A 22,127-nucleotide genomic window follows, 5' to 3' on the forward strand; every position below is an offset into this window, starting at 1 on the left:
AATTGAACATTTTCTGTACCTCAGTGTGATCAAAAGAAAAATGGTCAGGTTATCTAGAGTGAATTACAGTTTAAAATGGAGGTCCTCTCTGGTTCTTATTTTTGAGAGAAAAGACCATATCTCTTACATTACTATTTTTATCTTCCCCCCAAGGTGCCATCTGCCAGAGACCTGGCAAGTGTATGAACATTGTTAAGCAGTTTAAAAACTCTCAGTAATTTTCATCTAGAAAATGGATCACATTTAAGATTTTGTTTTGTATTTTTTTTCCTTACAGCACTCTGTCTGTCAAGAGAGAATGTGTACTGCAGGCACACATTCCCAAACACAGAAAGGACCACTGAAAGCCTGGGAGAAGAGCTTGCCCAAACTGAAAATCTTCAGTGAAAATGTCAGTGCCCCTGTGATCTTCTCTACATGCTTATGCCCTCCTATTGATATGATGTCCTTTCTGATCTCCCTCAATATCCTGACCTCTATGCTGTCTCTCCCATCACTCTATGATCTCAAGAAGAAAAGCACAGAGGGTGGGAGATGCTACAGACCCCTGAAGTCCAGTCTGGCAGTTAGGTATGTTTGCCTTAAACTGGTTGCCAGGTCAGAATGCATGATGACCTTATAGGATTCCAACCTCTCTGATTGGAAGGTTCAAATCCAGTAGGGGTTGGCAGACCAGTGGGCAACAGCTGATCCTCATAACTGTTCTCCCTACTAGAGACTCCTGATTGTAAAAATACGGTGGATTGTGTTTGACAGAATTACATAAACTGACTGTGGAAGACCTGAGTCTGTTTTTTGTGGAAAAAAAGAAAGCCTTTGAGAGAAGGTATGGCCACTGGGGAGCCATCTTCCCAGTCTAAGGACCAGAGTCCACCGCCTATCTCTCCAGGATATGCCCTGGAGGTAGTGATAGTGGATGATGAGATCCCAGGACAATCAGGTGAGGGGACTGGAGATAAAAGAGGTCTGAGAAGGTAGCCAGTAAGGAGGAGGAATACAAATGAAGAAAGTCATGATTCAAGAAGGCAAAGATTGGAGAAAGAAAAGTCAGGAGGTGGAATAAGGATGGTTAATGGGTAGAAAACCTAGCAAGCTAGAGATAAGATCCAACAATGGATAAGTGAAGGGGTGACTAAAGCACAGTTCTCTCCTACCAGGAGAAAAAGGGTCTATAAGAATAGAGTTTTGGGTAACCTGTGTGGAGGACAGTGGGAAGGAGAATTGGGTTAAGATGGAGATTAGAAAATCTTAAGGATGGAACAATGCCTTTAAGGGAAAAGCAGAGGAATAAATTTGTGGTTTTTAGGGAAGGATGGAGTTGGGTGGAGATAGTTAAAGGTGGAATTCCAAAGTCAGAAGTGGGCCATTGGAGCTGGATTTCTTTCCCCAGGCCTGTGGGAAGTACCCAGTCTTCTACCTTGGGCCTGTGTTCAGAAGAGGAGGAGAGACTGGTCCTCAGTATCTGAGGATGAGGTGCAGGAGGACCCACTTGAGGTCAGCGATAGAGTCCCTGGAGTAGCAGCACCCAACATCATGCATCAGAGGCCTAACTGGAAGAAGCAGAGGGACTCTTCTTCTTGTTCAGAGTTGGAAGCAGAGGTGGAGCAAAAGTAATATCAAGGGGGTTCTGGTTCAGCTTGGATGGGGAAACCAGCCTCACACTTCACCATGATCTAGAACAAGTGGCCAGTGTACAATGAGGATGAGGAGGGCAGAGGGCATTGCTACTTTAACTTAGGCCCCTGCTCTACCTTAATCCCCAGGGAATATATCAGGCTGCCACCTTGCAAGAGGTGGAGAGAATATCTATCCCTGTTCATTGAGGAGCCACAGGAACCATCACAAAAATTAAGCCCTGTACCCTCTACACATATGGGTGTCACAGAAAAGTTTTGTGGCCTCAAGAAGAAAAGGAAGATGAAGCACCTGTCCTCAGTGCTGCCTGAGCACCACGCAGCCTTCACTAGACTGTTGCATAAGGAGACAACACAGCACCTCCACACTGGTTATTTAGGAACACGGGAGACAACTAGCACATCCCTCACATGTGGAAGGGAGCTCACTGTGAACATGAGCTCTCTGTTCCTAAGGGTCTCCAATGATATCCACCCCCAGTCACATAGAAGACAGTTATGACACATTCATTAAATTAGGTCCTCATGTGGCAGCATAAAGTTTGGCTCCAATGTGGTCATACAGCAATCACTGAATTTCCTGAATAGAAAGTTATAGCACTTGAGGGCCAACTTGGTCAGCATCACACCTGGATGTGAACATCACAAAGGAAAGGACCTACATGAGTTATGACCTCTGAGGTGGTGCATTTTTGTGCCATGAGAGGCCAACACAGTCTGCTCTAGTGTTTTAACCTGACTAATACTCATTAGTAGCCAGGACTCACAGTCACTTTTCCAGTCACCTCCGTAATGTGGTGAGATTGCTTCCACCCCTTCCCATTAGCCTGATAATTTCCAGCACATCTCCCAGGCAGAAGTGGTTTTACTCCATGTTATTTTGCTCAAAGTGAAAACCTTGCAGGTCCCATCCTAACATTACTCTCTCTTCCCAGAGGATCCTGTTGTCAAAAGATTTCTGGTTTGGGACATGAACCTAAGAGCATCCGATAAGGTGAGGTCCTTACATCCTAGGAAGAGCTGTCACTGTGCCAAAGCATGGAGAGGACAGAGTTCCAACCCTGCAGTCCTCTCTCCATCCCTCCTTGGAGCACCTTCCTCACCCTCCCACCCTCAAGGTCCCTTTAGGTATCAACATTGTCTCCCTTCTGAGCCTGGCTGGTGTTTGTGAACTGGGTGAGTACACCATCCTCTACCTGGATCTTCTGGGATCTGAGCCCAGGACAGGGTCTTCCCTCAGAATCAGTTCTCTGGCTGGTGCTTCCTGAAGCTCCTGGTCCCTTCTTCAGCTCTGGTGAACCAAATTGTTCTAACTGAATGGACCCTAATCAAAACCAAATGACCTCAATACAGTCTGAATGGGACCTATGGAAGTGCCATCCTGAGAACCATGGCCTCCATTCTATTGAATGTTCTTAGTTGCCAAAAAAAAAAAAAAAAAAAAAACTCCAACTACCCGACTTTTCCCCAATAACCAGGCCACCTGACACTGCAGTCTCTTCTCTGAGGTTAGGCCCTACCAGTCCCTGTCCCCTGGTGCCTCCTCTTCCAGGGTGCCTGTCCTTGACTGTCCTCTTTTCTCCCCATTAGTACCTCCTGGCCATGGTCATCACCTACTTTAGCTGGGCTGGCCTCTTTCCTTGGAAGTACCAGAGGATTCACTTTTTCTTGGCTCTGTGAGTACTGTGTCTCCCCTAGGAGTCTTGATAGTTCCCTCCTTGGATGGGGTGGGAAGACTATCCTATCCTGTAGTTTGCAACCACTTTATACTGCTCACTGTATGGAAAATTAACCTCACAGTACAGTGTGGCAATAGTTCTCTTAAAAGAAATTTCAATCTACCATTCTGTCAGTAAAGGAACGGAACCAGGAGAAACAGTCCTTTTTCAGAGCCCACCTGGGGAACAGCTCCTTCCTGATTGTGATGCTGATGAGCAACCTGCTTTCTTTCCCAGCTACCTGGCCAATGACATGGAGGGAGATAGTCAGCTACAGAAACTGGACATGTTTTTCTTCCTGTATAGGAAGAACTTGGCCCAGATTCCCAAATTCCAAAAGCTGCACTATGAATTCCTCTGCTGTATGGGCTGGAACCTGAGGGTGACTCAAGAGGAGTGTGAAGAGGTGGGTGGGGCCTTGGGACCGGCTGGGAAAATTGGGCAGGATTAGAGACAGATCCAAGCAGAGTGGTAGGATTGGTGATCAGAAAGAAATGCAGGCTGGACAAGTGGGTGGTGTTACTGGAGGTCCTCAGCGCTTCGTGGGCTTCTTTCTTTTCCAGATCCAAGCTTATGACCCTGGGCTCTGGGTATGGAGGAGAGATCGCAAAATCATTCAGGGAACTCTAGAGCTCTGAGGACATTGGCGGCAAAAAGGTATGTTGTGTCTCCAGAATACAGACAGAACCACTGCCTTCTATCTCAAAAATGCAGGGAACCCATGCATGGTCCTCCTCTCCTAATTCCTCCCTCCCCATCCTTTATCTAAATATCAGGAACCAGCCCAGCCTGAGGCATGTGTTTGCCCTCCCTTTTTTCCTCCATAGCCACCGAGGTGACAGGTACACAGAAGTGACTGCAGAGAGATATCCCAGGTGCTGGGACACTGTTCTGTCAGACCTTGCAAAACTAGACTGTCCCTGAGCAGTGATTTGGTAGAGATCCTTTCACTCATAGAAAATGTGTTGAAATCTCATTGTGGATGAAAAATTCATTTTCACTCCAAGTGAATATCTACTAGCCATGGCTTTTCATTGCTCTGCAGTAGTTGTATTTTTACCTTTTGTTGTTTACATAGGGTATTTTATAATTTAGGGGTCACAAAGAGAGGAACTGTTTTCTGACAATTTGAATATTGCACAAAAAGCTATCAAATGAAGTGGTTCCATTTTTAGAATGGGAAGAAAATTATCCCAAACCACATGTACACCCCAAGTTGTTTGCAGATGCATTGCATATGGTTGAGTGTACCTGAGTTTTTTTCCTGTCTTGTCTTTTGGCTCTTGCATGAAATTCTCCTCTCCAATAATTGCACATTTTCTGTTCAAGTGTAAACACATGGCTATTTTTTAGAATGATGAAAATACATAATAGTTTGGTGGTTTCTTAGTAAAATATACATATTACAGTAAGGATTTGGGGAGAGGAATAAGTGAGGACTTATTTTACATCATGTGCAACCAGCCAAATTTAGTAGCAAGAATTTTGGTGAAGCTTTGGTCCTTGGGATTCAGCATTAGTCATGTGGGCTGATGGTTACCATGTGGACAACTTAGTGATGTTTCTATTAAAGATGGAAGTCCAGATGCTAACTGTGTGGAAAGGACTAAGGTGAGAGGTAAGTGAAAAGGTGTCACATTCTCCAAGAGTGCTCGCATCTCTGAGAAGAATCAGCTCAAGCTCTCACTATAGAGCAGAAAAAGGTGGGTCTAACCTTAGACATCTCTAGTGATTTGCAGATTGTGGGTCAAAAAGTCTGAGGACCACAACCAGAAATGATCATTCAGGATGAGGGTTGAGAAGGATTCATTAAATAAAAGCTGGATTTAAGTTAATCAAAACTATAGTTGGGCTGGACATTTTTGTCATTCATTAATTATATTGGTAGCTTTTAGGTATACAATACAATGATATTCATCTTTAGGAATTTGAGTATGATATATCTTCTTTCTGTATTTGTATATGCTATATCTTGTTTGAGCATAAAACTTCTCCTCTAGGAAACTTCCCCAGGAAATCTGACAGTGTCTCTCTTCCTTTCAGATTTCTGGGCCAATGGAAGCAATGAAACAGAATCACCACAGGATATTCCCTGGAGCTGGAAAACCCATGGAGGGACAACTAGGAACCAGTTTTTCCCTGTTACCTTCTAAATTCAAGTTTCTGCTTAATTCCAGGATGAGACATCTGCTAATTTTATATACTTTATACCTCATTTATTTGATAGTATTTCAAAGTTACCTGCAGAGTATCAGATTGGAAGAAACTACTTAAAATAGAACATTAGAACCATACTGTTGTCACAGATTCCTTTAGTATATAGTAAACTATTTATTGGTTTATTGTCAATCTTTTAGAAACAGACATTTTACTCTATTGAATAATATCTATAACATTGTTCTTATAATAATTTGTGTTAGGAATTTTAACTGATATAGGTAAACAGCCTGTTTAAGAGAAATTTTGATCTGCCATAGTTATAAATGCATTATCCTTATAGACATGCTGTAGTACCCCAAACACTTGCAAATAAAAATCATACTGTCCTTCCTTATTGTTTGTGCACATTGAGCTGTCATTCTTCAACTCAGTTTCACTCACATATCTGATGTTCAAAATACATCAGGTGAATGGCAAAGAAACTTGTGTTTTGAAGAGGGCAGGGCCATGCATTTCTTCTGGATATATCATAAACAGTAAATGTCTTCTCACCTTCTCAATGTGTGTGATACTGTCAGTCTGAATTGCTTTCAGTTAACCAAATTTCTTAAATGTGAAGAGGAATACTGATTTTCTTTTCATGTATGCAAAGAGAAGACAGAAAGAAAAGCCTAGCAACAAAAAATGGCAGATTGTATCCTACACATTGAAATAAGGAAATGATGGGTAGAGATTGAAGTAGAAAAGCCAAGAAGAATGAAGACCCAGGTGTGGTGGCACAAGCCTGTAATATGATCACATGGGAGGCTGAGGCAAGAGGATTGCTGTGAGTTTGACACCAGCTTGAGCTACATAGTGAGTTCCACATCAGTCTCAACTACATAGTGCAACCCTGTCTTTAAAAAAATGAAGGAAGGAAGCAAATTCTGTGGGTGCCTGGATGATTGCCCAAAATCACAAGTAGAAGAAAAGCATCTGAATGAGGGATGATGCCTGGCATTATCCAGTGTAAGAAGGAGCACACAGGCAAGGAAGTCATCCCTGTGGGATTTCAGTTATAGGGGATTCTTTCTCACACCTTATGCCAGCTGGACATACTAGAAAAGAATTTGAGAAAATTATAAACAACTGTGGAAGTGAGCATAAAGCACCTATTTCTGTGTAAGATGTGATGATCAGAAGAGCCAAAACTGTCAGTGGGGGTGGAGATGAAAGAGCTAAAAGCATGGATTCTGAATGGTTATAGAGAAGCATCTTGGGAAATGGGAGCAGCAGAGAACAAACCAGCAGCTATGGAGCAGAGTGGCTTAAACAACTCAGGAGCCAGAAGAAAGTAAGTCCAAAGACTGGCAGACAGATGAAATGGGAATGGGGACCATGAAATAAGTGGAATTGATTTTAGGAGTTCAGGAAAGGCTGAAACATGGAATAAACTGAAAATCTAATGGTTGAGTTAGAAAAGGAGGGAGGTAGATTGATCAAGGCAGGTGGAAACATGAAAATTCCAATGAAGACAGAGCTATTAAAGACAGGCTCCTCCATCAGAGTGGGCAGAACTACATACCTGTAATCCCAGCATTCTGGGAGGTTAAGGCAGGAAGATCACCAGTTCAAGTTTAGCCTGTAGTATTGAGTGCCATCATGAGACTCTACCTTAAAATATTAATCAAAAAATGATTGGAAAGGTAGGTTGGCATGAAAAATGAATGGAGCTTGGGTTCAATTCACTAGTGAAAAAAATAAATATTTTACAAAGTTATATTCTAGAGTAATTCTGATGTCTACCACCTGCCTTCAGAAGTCTTATGTTCAGCTGAGGTGCTTTGATGGCCTGGTCCTTGGTACAACCCAGCAGAATGGCTCAGGAAATCCAAACTGAGATCCCCCAAAAGTTGGCTTTTCAGTTTCTCAGATGGTTCCTGGCACAACACTAGGTACCTGTTTCCCAAAGCCTTTGCACCCCTACACTCAGTATCTGCTTTAAAATTCAATCTCTCCACCAGTAGTAAAAAGTTATGTTTTCATCAGTCACCCTGGGAACCCTGCACTCAGATTTTCCTTAGTTTAGGGAAAGTCTTTAAGCAACTGTCTGTAGACTCACTGCTTCAAATCCTGCAATCTGATCAGCAGGTTGGGTGGTTTGTAAATTTTGTTTATGGTACATAGGCTGTGGTGAATCACCTGTGCACCAGTTGTCAGTTTTTTGGGTCTGGGATAAGAATGGAGTGGCTACTTCATGAGGCCACATTGGGGAGAACACTTTCAGGGGCCACCAAAGAGATTTTCTCCAGGCTGTGTCCTATTCAACATTCACAGTAGCAGTTTTAAGGGAGCGAGCATCTATACACCCTGATAACATTGGTTATTTCCCATCTCTGTGAGTAAAGACTCTTGCAGAAGAAGCCCAATGCACTCACTCCATCACACTCCCAGGATCTGGTAATCTACAAAGAGAATGAGAACCTGGGAATTCCTGGTGTAAGTCATCCTCAGGCACTTTGTAATTTTTATCATGTGCACAGAAAATCATAGTTGAAGGACCTGTTTATTTTAATTATTTTATTTCTGCAGACTATTTCCTAGTGACCTATACAGACTCAGAGTGGGAATGAATTACTTTCAAAATGTAACATTAGAGCCATAAGATTGCCAAGATTTCTTTAGAACATGTGTAAACTCTGGTTTGTTTGAACATAAAGAACATGGAATTGCTACTATGTTTCTTTTAACTACTTTTAGCTACTGTAGTTTTAAAATCAGTTGTTCCCACAAAGTATTGTGTTAAGTATTTTCAACTATTTCATGTCCATAAACACATTCCCACTTAGGGAGGCTTTTATCTTTCCCACTCTTGTACTGACGTATGCTTTGTCCTTAGAGGTTAAGTTTAACAATCCCCAAATTCTGGTAAATAAAAATTCTCACTTGCATGTTTGGCCTTCATTTTTCTATTGCGAGCATCACTGTACTTCCTGCCATCTGCTTGGCTCCTGTCTCAGGTGATGCAAAGAGGACCTGAGAGGTGAATAAACATGAATATTCCCTGTGCTTAAAGAGTTCAGGATGCACAGCTATCCAGGAAATAAGATAAAGATGAACTGCCCTCTCACCCTCCCCATCTGTGAGATAGTGTCAGGGTGCACTGCTTATTTAATTTCCACAATGTTATCATTATTTGACCACTTTTTTATTGTAATAGGTGGAGTGAACCAAGGACCTAACACCCTGAGCTAGGATCCAGGCCCATTTTTAATTTTTGTGACAGGATCATGATAAGTCACTGAGTTTTCCAGACTGGCCTAAATTTTCAATCTTACTGACTCAGCTTCTTAGAGTACCAGTATTCCAGGCCTATCCACAATATTTGAATCAAATTTCTTAAATCTTAAATTTGGTAAAAATGTAGCAACACACTTATACATCACAGAAATTTATGATTTAGATATTGGAGCAACCTACATTTCCAAGATAATGAAGAGATGTAGAAAAAAAACCCTAAACAACAACTCATGTCACTGGACAGTAATTTTTGTCAAAAAGCCATGGCATATTTTTCAGCACAGAAGAACATAATCCCACTTTATGTTGCAACTTTTTTTCCATTAAGGAAGCATGGTAAAAATCTTTCTTTTTAGGAGGCAGCATTTTCTACTGAGAATCTCTTAGTGAACCCGTGCACTTTGTCATTAATGTGGTTCTATTTACACTCAGTTCTTTCTATCTGGTATATGTGTCCACAACATTAATCTGTTTGCAAAGCCTTGGAAAAAGAATTTAAGTTACTGAGTTAGTCTATATTAGCTTTCTATAACCATAAGCAAATACATAAAATAACTTCAAAAGAGGAAAATATGTGAGCCTATACCAAGTCAGTAGGTCAGGCTGAGAGCAGGTTGAGGGCCAAATCTCATCCATTCATGGTTGCAAGGAAGCCAAAGATAAGAAGAGGCCAAGATCTGGGCCCTGATGACCCTTGAAAGGCACAGACCTAGTGACCTCACTCCTTCCTGCTACATCCTGTCTTCAACAGGATCCACCATTACACATTATGGCTAAGCCAGGGACAAATGCTGTATCACATAGGCTTTTGGTGTATGATCAAAGTTCTCCAATTCTTAGCTGGAGGTGGTGGCACACACATGAAATCCCATCACTGAGGAGGCTGAAAAAGGACAAATGCCATAAGTGAGAAGACAGCCTGAGATACACAGTGAATGTGGCCTTGAACTCTGCCCTCATTCTGCCTCAGCCTTCTGAGTTCTGCTTTTACAGGCTGGAACCACCATACTAGCTCTATTTTCACTTTTTTAAGGAAAGTTTTAGAACCCTGGGAGAGATGCCAAAGGTGCCTGCATGAGAATTCTCCACTTTAAAATCTTAATGCCTTGTGTGGTTTAATGGAAAACATGTCAGGGATCAAAATACCAAATAAACTTAAGGAACAACACAAGCAATAGACAGCCCTTGTCAACTTTCTAGGTGTGTAACAAAACAAGACTTAGAATCCCAGTTTGGAATCCACTCAAATGTTCCCTTATGAATAAATTTCTATGAAAATATATGTCAACTATGTAACAGTTGACTGTAATACATCCCTCAGAAAGGAGGGCATTCTGACATCTTTCACCAACTTGGGATGCTGGGGACACTGCACTAATAGAGAGAAGACAGTCACTGAGGACACCATGGTCTGGGCCCAAGGGACTGCTAGGCACACAAGGAGCCCAGCACTGTCCTTTTATGGGAATAGAAAGGAGGACACTTGTTGCCAGGGCTTGTGAGAAGGGAGAGGGCATAGATGGTTTCATGAGTTATAGTTTCTACTCAGAGTGTGAAAAAAATATGTACATGGGCATAGAGGTTTTGCTGCACAAAGGAAACAATGGACAGTGTTAACCACATATTAATTTTGGCCAGTGATGGACCACAAAGACATAGCACCTGTATAAGACAGTTTAAATGTGATAGATTAATGACTACCATGAGTGTTCAATTTGCAGGTTGTGCTTGATCCTATTGTGTTGCTGATTGTATCAATTGGGATAAAGGATAGTGTTTGACTTAGCAAGTTGTTTTCTCTGATATTATGAAAATAAGAATGTCTATGAGTCATTAGAAACTCAAAAACTAAAGTGCAACTATATCAGGAAGATTTGAGCAATAACCCAGAAATTCAACCAAGGACAACCCAACAATAAAAATAAAAATGAGAAAACACTTAAGCAAGATACAAAAACAGACTTCCAGTTCACCAATGGCAAATAGTAGGGCAAATGAGAATGAAAAGTCTGATAGTGAACTAGGAGGACATCCTGAACCCATAGCACAAGAAGTAGCAAAACAGATCAATCAGGCTCTAGAAAAATTCAAAACAGAAATAATTTCCCAGATAACCATAGGGATAGTGAGAAAAATGGAAGTCATGATTCGAGACTCTAGAACAGAAACAGAGGAAAAAAAATAGATGAGCTCTGGACCATGATAGAAGCCATGAAGGCCCAGCATAAGAAAGATATGGAAACAATGAATGCCCAAATGAGCAATAACAGAAATTCAACCAAGGACAACCCAACAATAAAAATAAAAATGAGAAAACACTTAAGCAAGATACAAAAACAGACTTCCAGTTCACCAATGGCAAATAGTAGGGCAAATGAGAATGAAAAGTCTGATAGTGAACTAGGAGGACATCCTGAACCCATAGCACAAGAAGTAGCAAAACAGATCAATCAGGCTCTAGAAAAATTCAAAACAGAAATAATTTCCCAGATAACCATAGGGATAGTGAGAAAAATGGAAGTCATGATTCGAGACTCTAGAACAGAAACAGAGGAAAAAAAATAGATGAGCTCTGGACCATGATAGAAGCCATGAAGGCCCAGCATAAGAAAGATATGGAAACAATGAATGCCCAACAGAGGAAAGAAATGGAATCCATAAAACAGATTAAAACAGATATCCAGGAGATTAAAAACTCTATTGAAAGTGAATGCAAGAGAATAAAAGAATGCGAAGATAGAATCTCAGATATAGAAGATAGGATTGCAGTCAATGACCATGAAAAGAGAGGTCTCTTAAAAACAGTAAGGGATCATGAGAAATCGATCCAACAACTCCTAGATGATGCAAAGAAGAATAACATAAGACTGATAGGAATCCATGAAGTAGCAGGAGAAAATACAAATGACTTAAGAAAGCCATTCACAGAATTAATGACAAAAAACTCCCCAAACAGAAGGGAAGAATTAGACAAACAGATAAGTGAGGCATATAGGACTGCAACTAGCCACCATCAAAAAAAAAAAATCTACACCTAGACATATAACAATTAAGATCCCAGAAACCCAAAAGAAGAACAAAATACTACAAGCAGTAAGAGAAAAGAAACAAATCACATGCAAAGGAAAGCCCATCAGGATCACAGCAGACTTTTCAATACAAACCCTCAGGTCAAGGACAGCCAGGAGTGAGGTACTTCAAATCCTACAAGAAAAGAACCTCCAACCTAGACTGATGTATCCTGCAAAACTCTCTTTCAAAATGGATGGGGAAATAAGATAATTCCATGACAAAGAACACCTGAGGAATTTCATGAACACCAAACCAGCACTACAAAGAAGTCTAAACAATATCCTAGAAAAAGACAAGGAAGGTCACAACACCATGAAGCCCAACAGACCAAATAAAATAGGCAAGGCAAGAAACTAAGAGGAGAGGGGAAAATATAAAAAGAATCAACAAAAGGCCAATAACATGACAATAATAAGTCAGTACATATCAGTTACAATCATCAATGTCAAAGGCCTCAATTCACCAATCAAGAGAAATAGCCTGGCAGAATGTATTAAGAAGCAAAATCCAACAATATGTTCTTTGCAAGAAACACACCTAGTGCAAAAAGAAGCCCACAGACTGAAAGTGAAAGGATGGAAAACAATTCTCCATGTGACAGGAGCCCAGAAAAAAAGTAGGAGTAGCAATCTTATTCACAAAGTAAATTTCAAATCAAAACTGATTCAGAGAGACAAAGAAGGCCACTACATCCTTGTAAAGGGAAGAATTCAAGAGGAAGAGATGACAATCATAAACATATATGCACCAAATATTAATGCCCCCAACTATATAAAACAAATATTATGTAACATGAAAAATCAAATAAACACTAATACAATTGTAATGGGGGATCTAAATACATCACTATCACAAATAGGCAGATCATCTAGGCAGAAAATCAACAACAAAATGCTAGAACTCAACCAAGCTTTTGAAAGCATGGACTTAATAGATGTCTACAGAGTGTTCCACCCCACAAAATCATAATATACATTTTTTTCAGCTGCACATGGGTCATTCTCCAAGATAGATCACATACTAGCTCACAAAACAGGTTTGAATCAATGCAAAAGAATTGAAGTTATTCCCTGTATATTATCAGATCACAGTGTAATTAAGCTGGAGATCAACAGCATAAGAGACCATAGGAACTTCACAAATGCATGGAAATTGAACAACACTCTCCTGAACAATCAATGGATCACAGAGGAAATTAAAGAAGAAATTAGACAGTCTTTACAAATAGATGAAAATGCCAATACAACATACAGGAATCTATGGGACACTGAAAGCAGTTCTACATGGAAAATTCACAGCACTGAATGCCCATACTAGGAAAACAGAGTGAGCTCAAATAAACAACTTAATGATGAATCTTAGACTACTAGAAAAACAAGAGCAAGAAAAACCCAAAGGTCAAACAAGAGAGGAAATTATAAAGATTAGAGCAGAAATCAATGCAATGGAAACTAAGAAAAGGATACAAAAAATAAATGAATCAAAGGGTTGGCTTATTGAAAGAATAAATAAAATCAATAAATCCTTAGCTAACCTAATCAAAAAAAGGAAAGAAAAGGCTCAGATCCATGCAATCAGGAATGAAAAAGGTGAAGTCATAACAGATCCAACAGAAATTCAGAGGATCATTGATACCTACTTTGAGAACCTGTACTCTAATAAAATGGAAAACACAGATTTTTAGATACTTATGAATTACCAAAGTTGAACAAAGAAGATAAAAACATTTTAAACACCCCAAATACAATCAGTGAAATTGAAAATATAATTAAAAATTTACCAACAAAGAAAAGCCCAGGTCCAGATAGATTCACAGCTGAATTTAACAAGACATTTTGAGAAGAACTACTGCCATTACTCCTCAAACTTTTCAATAAAATTGAAAGGGAAGCAATACTTCCAAACTCATTCCTGGAAGAAGTATCACTTTGATTCCCAAACCAGGGAAAGATGCAACTAAAAAAGAGAACTACAGGCCCATCTCCTTAATGAATATAGATGCAAAAATCCTTAATAATATATTACCAAACAGAATACAGAGGATCATCAAGAAGATCATACATCCTGAACAAGTTTGACTTATTGCAGGGATGCAAGGATGATTCAACATATGTAAGGCAATACATGTAATACACTATATTAACAGAGTCAAGGACAAAAATCATACGATCCTCTAGATAGATAGAGAAAAAGCATTTAACAAAATTCAACACTCATTCATGATAAAAAACGCTTCAAAAAATGGAATAGATGGTCTATATCTCAACTTAATAAAGGCTATCTATGAAAAACCAACAGCCAACATCATATTAAATAGCCAAAAACTGAAAACCTTCATGTTAAAATCAGGAACAAGACAAGGATGCCCACTATCACCACTCCTCTTCAATATAGTTCTGGAAACATTAGCCATAGCAATCAGACAAGAGAAAGAAATTAAAGCAATAAAGATAGGAATTGAAGACGTTAAACTGTCATTATTTGTTGACAATATGATACTCTACATTGAAGACCCAAAAAACTCCACCAAAAGACTTCTAGACTTAATTAACAGATTCAGTAGAGTACCCGGATGCAAGGTCAACACCGAAAAATCAATAGCTTTCTTGTATGCAAAGAACAGACTTATTGCAAGAGAAATTAGGGAAACACTTCCTTTCACAATAGCATCCAAAAAATTGAAGTACCTAGGAATCAACCTAACAAAAGAAGCAAAAGACTTCTACACTGAAAACTACAGAACTTTGCAAAAAGTGATCAAAGAGGGTATAAGAAAATGAAAAGATATCCCCTGCTCCTGGGTAGGAAGAATCAACATAGTGAAAATGGCCATACTACAAAAACTGCTATACAGATTCAGTGCAATGCCAACTGAAATTCCAACACTATATTTCACAGAACTAGAAAAAATAATCCAAAAATTCATTTGGAACCATAAGAGACATAGAATAGCAAAAAGCCATTCCAGGCAACAGAGACATGGCAGCAGGTAAAACAATTCTCATTTGAAACTATACTTCAAAGCCACTGTGATAAAAACAGCATGGCACTGGCAAAGAAACAGACCTGAGGATCAGTGGAACAGACTGGAAGACACAAACCAACTCCAGATGTATTCAGCTACATCAGTTTTGACAAAGGGGCTAACCATCCCCACTGGAGGAAGAATGGCCTCTTTAATAAATGGTACTGGAAAAACTGGATCTCAACTTGCCAAAGATTAAAACTGGACTCTTATCTTTCACCATGCACTAAATTAAAATCCAAGTGGATTAAAGATCTAATTAAAACAGAAACACTAAACTTGCTGGAAGATAAGTTAGGTAGAACTCTTGAAGACATTGGCATAGGAAAAGACTATGAACAAATCCTCAGTAGCACAGGAACTAGCAGAAAGAATCAATAAGTGGGATCTCATCTTATTAAAAAGCTTCTGCACTGCAAAAGAAACCATCAACAGAACTAAGAGACAACCTAAAATGTGGGAAAAATATTTTACCAGCTGTTCCTCAGACAAAGGACTATTATCTAGAATATATAAAGAATTCAAAAAAATCAGCTCCCGCAAATATAAAGACCCAAATCAAAACTGGGCATCTGAAATGAACAGACAGTTCTCAGACAAAGAAGTAAAAGCAACAAGTAAATATATGAAAAAATCTTCCACATCACTGGTCTTTCAAGAGATGCAGATAAAAACAACACTGAGATTCCACCTCACCCCACAAAGAATGGCTGCTATCAAGAAATCAAACAATAACAAATGTTGGCGGGGTTGTGGGGAGAAAGGAACCCTTCTCCATTTTTGTTGGGAGTGCAGGCTGGTGCAACCACTGTGGAAATCAATATGGAGATACCTCAAAGAGCTGGGACTAGAGGCTCCTTTTGACCCAGCCATCCCTCTGCTGGGTATCTTTCCAAAAGAATTAAAAGAATCATACCACAGTGATATATGTGCACCAATGTTTATGGCAGCACAGTTTGTAATAGCTAAAAATTGTAAATAGTCCATTATCCCATCAGCTGGAAACTGGATAAAGAAGATGTGGTTTTTCTATAAAATGGAATACTACTCAGCCATAAAGAATAAGAAATTAGATTCATTCATTGGAAAATGGATAAATATTGTGGATACACTCCTAAGTGAAATAAATAAGTCACACATATGTAAATACTGAATAGTTTCTCTCATGTGAATAAACTATAATAGTACATAAGATTCTAATGATATAATGGACAATGTGAAATAGGAAGAAAGGGGCTAAAGGTGTAGGGAAAGTGGGAAAGGTATGGGAAAGTTAATAAGGGAAAAGGACAAAATATGAGAAATGAAAAAAATGGAAATGAAGTGTTTGTAAAGGGGGAGGGAGGAGGGGTGAAGGGAGGGCAGGGACAAGGGGGAAAAAATGAAACCAAGACCTGTCATATAAAGGTACAAGATCCCAATAATGAATGTAACTGTACTGTATACCTAAAATGTACCACTAACTCAATTAAAAAATAAAATAAATACACAGATCTTGATATTGATTCTTGGAGAAGAAAAGAAAGATCATGTGGATTTCAAACCGACACTAATCAAGAGAGACAAAGAAGGACACTACAACCTTGTAAAGGGAACAGTCCAAGAGGAAGACATAACAATCATAAATATATATTTACCAAACACTAGTGCACCCAACTATATAAAACAAATACTAATGGACATGAAAAACCACATAGGCACTGATACAACAGTAGTAGGGGAACTCAGTAACACATTGTCACAAATTGATAGATCAACTTCACAGAAAATAAACAACAAAATACTAGAACTCAATTAAACTCTTGAACAAATGAATTTAACAGATGTTTACAGAGTGTTCCACTCCCAAAAGTCAGAATACATATTCTTTTCAGCTGCACATGGTTTGGTCTCCAAAACAGACCACATACTCACTCATAAAACATATTTAAGTAAGTCAAAGGAAGCGAAGTGAGCCCCTGTATATTATGACACCATCATACAATGAAATTGGAGATCAAAAGAAAAAGAATCCACAAGAATTTCAAACACATGGAAATTGAACAACACATTCCTGAATAAGCAATGGGTCACAGAGTATATTAAAGAAGAGTTCAGACAGTTCCTATAATTAAATGACAATGACAACATAACATATTGGAATCTATGGGACATAATGAAAGCAGTCTTACGAGGGAAATTCATAGCACTGACTATGCATAGAAGGAACACAGAGCAAGTGAAATTAAACAACCTGATGCTGAAACATAAGCTTCTAGAAAAAGAAGATCAGGACAAATCCAAAGCTTATACAAGGGAAGAAATTATAAAGATCAGAGCAAAAAGTAATTCAATGGAGACTAAAAGAATGATACAAAAAAATCAACAAAACCAAGAATTGATTCTTCAAAAGAATAAACAAAATTGACAAACCCTTAGCCAACCTTATTATAAAAAGGAAAGAAAAGGCCTGAATCCATGTGATTGGGAATGAAAAAGGTGAAATTACAACAGACTTAGAAGAAATCCAGGGGATTAGCAATACCTACTCCAAGAACCTATATGCCAATAAGATGGAAAATACAGAAGAAATGGACAGATTCCTAGGTTCATATGAATTACAAAAGTTGAAAGAAGATGACCTAAAATTTCTAACGGACCCAATATCAATCAATGAAATTGAAAATGTAATAAAAAACTTACTAAGAAAAGCCCAGGCCCTAATGGCTTCACTGCTGAATTCTACAAGACATTTAGAGAGGAACCACTGTCACTACTCTTTAAACTCTTCAATGAAAGGGAAGCAATACTCCCAAATTCATTCCTGAAATCAAGCATCACCTTGATCCCCAAAGCAGAGAAAGACCCAAACAAAAAATAGAACTATAGGCCAGTCTCACTAATGAACACAGATATTAAAATCCTTAATAAGATACTGGCAAATAGAATGAGGAAGATCATATATGCTGACCAGGTGGGATTCATCCCAGGGATGCAGGCATGGTTCAACATATGCTAATCAATAAGTGTACTATATTATATCAATAAAGCCAAGGATAAAGACCATATGATCACCTAAATAGATGCAGAAAAAGCATTTGACAAAATCCAAGATGCATTCATGATAAAATCCCTACAGAAAATTGGAATAGAAGGTCTCTACCTCAATCTAATAAAAGACATCTATGAAAAACACTCTGCCAATATCATACTAAATAGTCAAAACCTGAAAACCTTCATTCTAAAATCAGGAACAAGACAAAGATGTCCACTATCACCACTCCTGTTCAATATAGTTCTAGAAACATTGGCCATGGCAATTAGACAAGAGAAATATAAGGAATAAAGATAGGAAAGGAAGAAGTCAAATTGTCATTATTTAAAGATGACATGATACTATATATAGAAGGCCCCAAGAACTCCACTAAAAGTCTTCTAGACTTAATAACCAAATTCAGTTATGTAGCTGGATACAAGGTTAACACAAAAAAATCAATAGCTTTTCTGCACATGGAAAACAGACTCACTTAGAGTGAAAAGGAACAATCAATTCATTTCACAATAGCATCCAAAAAATTGAAATACCTAGGAATCAATCAAAGACCTCTACTATGAAAACTGCAGGACTCTGAAAAAAAAGATTTATGAGGATATTAGAAAATGGAAAGACATCCCTTGTTCCTGGGTAGGAAGACACAACATAGTGAAAATGGCCATGCTTCCAAAACTGCTATATAGATTCAATGCAATCCCAATCAAAATCCCAGTGACATACTTCACAGACCTTGAGAAAACAATCCAAAAATTCATCTTGAACAAGAATAGGCCTGGAATAGAAAAGGCAATTTTGGGAAATAAAGAGAAGTTAGGGGGTACCACAATCCCCAACTTGAAACTGTACTACAAAGCTACTATGATAAAAACAGCATGGTATTGGCAAAGAAACAGACCTGAGGACTAGTGGGACAGATTAGAAGATGCAGAAGCAACTCCAGACACACTCAGCCACCTCATCTTTGAGAGGAACCAAACACTCTCATTGGAGGAAAGATAGCCTCTTTAATAAATAGTACTGGAAAAACTGGGTTTCAACTTGCCAAAAATTAAATCCAGACCTATATCTCCCACCATGCACTAAAATAAAATCAAAATGGATTAAAGATCTAAATATTGAAACAGAAACACTAAATAGGTTGGAAGAGAGGTTAGGTAGAACTCTTGAAGACATTGGTGTAGGAAAAGACTTTATAAACAAAACCTCAGTTGCCTGTGAGCTAGCAAAAACAATCAACAAGTGGGATGTCTTCTTACTAAAAACTTCTGCACAGCAAGAGAAATGACCAACAGTGTGAACAGACAACCCACAATGTAGGGAAAAAATTTCACCAGTTGTTCCTCAAAGTTCTACTACCTAGAATAAAGAATTTAAAAAACCAGACCTCCCAAATGTAAAGACCCAATTTTTTAAAAATGGGATCTAAAATGAACAGACATGTCTCAGAAAAAGAAGTAGATAGAAATAGTAAATAAACATATGAAAAAAGGGTCAACATCACTTGTCATTTGAGAAATGCAAATGAAAACAATGCTGAGATTTCATCTCATCCCAAAAACAATGGCTGCTATCATGAAATCAACCAATAACACACATGCTGGCAGGGATGTGGGAAAAGAGGAACACTGCTCCACTGCTTTTGGGAGTGTAGACTGTGTGCAACCTCTGTGGAAAGCAGTATGGAGATACCCCAAAGAACTAGGATTGGAAGTTCCATTTGATCCAGCTACTGCCCTGCTGGGTGTCTTCCCTAAAGATTTAAAAGAATCATACCATAGTGATATATGTGCACCCATGTTCATAGCAGCATAATTTTTAATAGCAAAAACTTGGAAGCAGTCCAATTGCCCATCAGCTGGAGACAGAATAAAGAAAATGTGTTTTTTTTTATAAACTGGAATACTACTCAACCATAAAAATGATAAATTAGAGACATTTATAGCTAAATGGATGCACATTGAGGCGAAACTCTTTTTTTTTCTTTTTATTGAGTTTATTGGTACATTTTAGTTATACAGTAGTTACATTCATTATTAAGATCTTGTACCTTTACATGACAGGTCTTGGTTTTCATTTTTCCCCTTGTCCCTGCCCTCCCTTCACCCCCTCCTACCCTCCCCATTTACAGAGGCAATACTCTTAAGTGATATAAACAGGGCACACGTGTTAATACCAAATAGTTTCTCTAGTGTGAAAAACTAAAAATGTAATAAGGGCTAAAAAGTATAATAGATAATGTGAAATAGGAAGAAAAGGGACAAAGAAGAAAGGGAAATGGGAAGGGTAGTGGAAAGCAAAGAAGGGAATGGAATCAATATGAGAAAATGAAAAGTAATGGAAACAGTCTTTGTAGATTGGGAGAGAGGGTGAGGCTGATGGGAGAGCAGGAGAATGGGGAAAAATAAGAAGCAAGATTGATTATGTAAAGGTACACATTTCCAACAATGAATATTTTATACATTAAACTTACTAGTAAATTTAATAAAAGTTTTTTTAAAAGTGAAACTATGCCTGAAAATGGATCAGATGAGTCCACACACATTAATGAGGAGGCATCTTGTGGGAAGAGGAAAGAAGCAAATCAGCCCGGAAGCTAAACAAAGCTGACTTTGGTGTTACTTAAAAATGTTTAAATTATTTTAAATCTCTGGAGCAAAAACGACAAATGATTAACACTTTCTTATTCTAGGTGATTGATCAGATAGTTGAACATTCTCTAAGTTTCTATAACCTTCAACATTTCAAAACTGGAATAATTTAAACCTATTAAATATGAAAAAGACTAATAATTACTAACTTTCAATTAATCTTCTGTATTGTGAGGTAACTGGAAACTTTAAATTAGTGCTTACAATGAAAATTCTGTTTTTAACAGTCTATAATTTACTAATCTTTTGTGGTTGATTTCAAATCTCTAACATTTGCAGATTTCCATAAAAAAATATTTTAAGGTCAAGCATAATGGGACTAAATGAACTTTTTGTTTCTTTTTGCAACTAGTGCTGTGGATCAAACATCTACCACTGAGCTCCACTCCAGCCCTTTCACCTTCCTTCACTAATGTACCTCCAGGGTCACTGTCTGCTCATAACTTTCGCTGGCCCGTCATGTGGTCACAACACCTACCCACACGGTATGCAAGGTGGTATGCATGGAGAACCCTCTTCAACACGCTTAACTCACTTTCCCATTTTGTTGGTTTATTACCCTGCCCATGACTACCATACTAACATTTATTCTTTAAGTGCACATTAACATGGTCACTGGGACCTTTATAAATGAAGAAAGGAATTTTTTAATACTCTGCTCAACTATAAGAACATCCATAGTTGATAAAAAAATCCCCTCCCTTTTGACAGTCATCATCATATTTAGTGCCATTATCTGATGAAAAATCATACTACAAGTATTATTTGTCTCAAAGTGTCACTGACCTCCGGATAAAGATGGAATCATTTCTCTGTATTAATTACAGGGGAATTTTCATTGAGCCTGTCATGCATAATCATCCACAGGCCATCAAAAATGAAGGAGCTTGGATAATCCTCCTGAAGCAAGAATAATAAAGTCCCTCTCTAAAAAATAAAAAGGCACAAGTAAAATTTCAAAATATTTTAATTCTCTTTAATTTTTATTGGTGCTTGTTAATATTTCAGAATGGTGTGGTTTGTCTGGCCAGTGTGTACAAGTATTTGATGTATCCTGATCACTTTCAATTCCACCCACCTCTTTCCCATTTCCTCCTCCCGCCCAGTGATGCCCTTCCTGTCTCCAAAAGTCTACCTCCTCCTTTCCTATTTCCTGCCATCTCTGCTTTCTATGTCTGTATTTATGTATTTCATTTCTCTAATAAGAGAAAAAATGATATTTAACTTTCTGAGTCTGGCTAACTTCACTTACCTTGATAGTTTCTAGATCCATCCATTTTTCCTAAAGATGACATGATTTTATCCTTTATTACAGCTGAGTAAAAAAAAATTTAATTTTGTAGAACCAAAGGGAAAAGTCAATAATAAGAACCTCTAATGACACCTCCATTTGTATTAGTGCGCTCAGAAAGCATGCCTTTTCATATTATCACTGAACTATTCCTTTATTATAAACTTGAAAGGTTTTCAGACTAAGGAGTTTGGAGATGATCAAATGTTTTAACAAGATATTCTTTTCTTCTTTTAATTTTTTGGGGGTGGGGGGGTGAGATAGAG

The 22,127-nt window shown here is 38.4% G+C and overlaps 1 protein-coding gene across 3 annotated transcripts; it reads left to right on the forward strand.

The window, feature by feature from the left end:
• The first annotated feature begins 719 nt into the window (after positions 1–719).
• On the forward strand, positions 720–3,235 carry LOC104871389 (speedy protein E4). Of its 3 annotated transcripts, none has more exons than XR_002025809.1 (3): positions 720–826; positions 1,391–1,599; positions 2,570–3,235. XR_002025809.1 is itself a non-coding variant. In XM_010637281.1 (3 exons), exons 1-3 carry the CDS (start codon positions 829–831, stop codon positions 2,625–2,627), a joined length of 390 nt encoding a protein of 129 aa, XP_010635583.1. In that variant the 5' UTR covers positions 720–828; the 3' UTR covers positions 2,628–3,235. The 3 variants fall into 3 exon arrangements, 2 of the variants coding, with proteins under 2 accessions (XP_010635583.1, XP_010635590.1); XM_010637281.1 differs by having other exon boundaries at positions 720–940; positions 1,391–1,610; XM_010637288.1 differs by having other exon boundaries at positions 720–940.
• Positions 3,236–22,127: the final 18,892 nt, after the last annotated feature.

Source organism: Fukomys damarensis, unplaced genomic scaffold (genome assembly GCF_012274545.1).
Source record: "Fukomys damarensis isolate Sample0158 unplaced genomic scaffold, DMR_v1.0_HiC HiC_scaffold_1, whole genome shotgun sequence".
Lineage (NCBI taxonomy): Eukaryota > Metazoa > Chordata > Mammalia > Rodentia > Bathyergidae > Fukomys > Fukomys damarensis.

Excerpts from the sequence above, each read along its gene's own strand:
- LOC104871389 (XM_010637281.1), top strand. The coding sequence starts at position 829 with ATGGCCACTGGGGAGCCATCTTCCCAGTCTAAGGACCAGAGTCCACCG. Across the intron at positions 941-1,390 it reads TGAGATCCCAGGACAATCAG|GCCTGTGGGAAGTACCCAGT; the intron begins GTGAGGGGACTG and ends TTCTTTCCCCAG. Across the intron at positions 1,611-2,569 it reads GAAGCAGAGGTGGAGCAAAA|AGGATCCTGTTGTCAAAAGA; the intron begins GTAATATCAAGG and ends CTCTCTTCCCAG.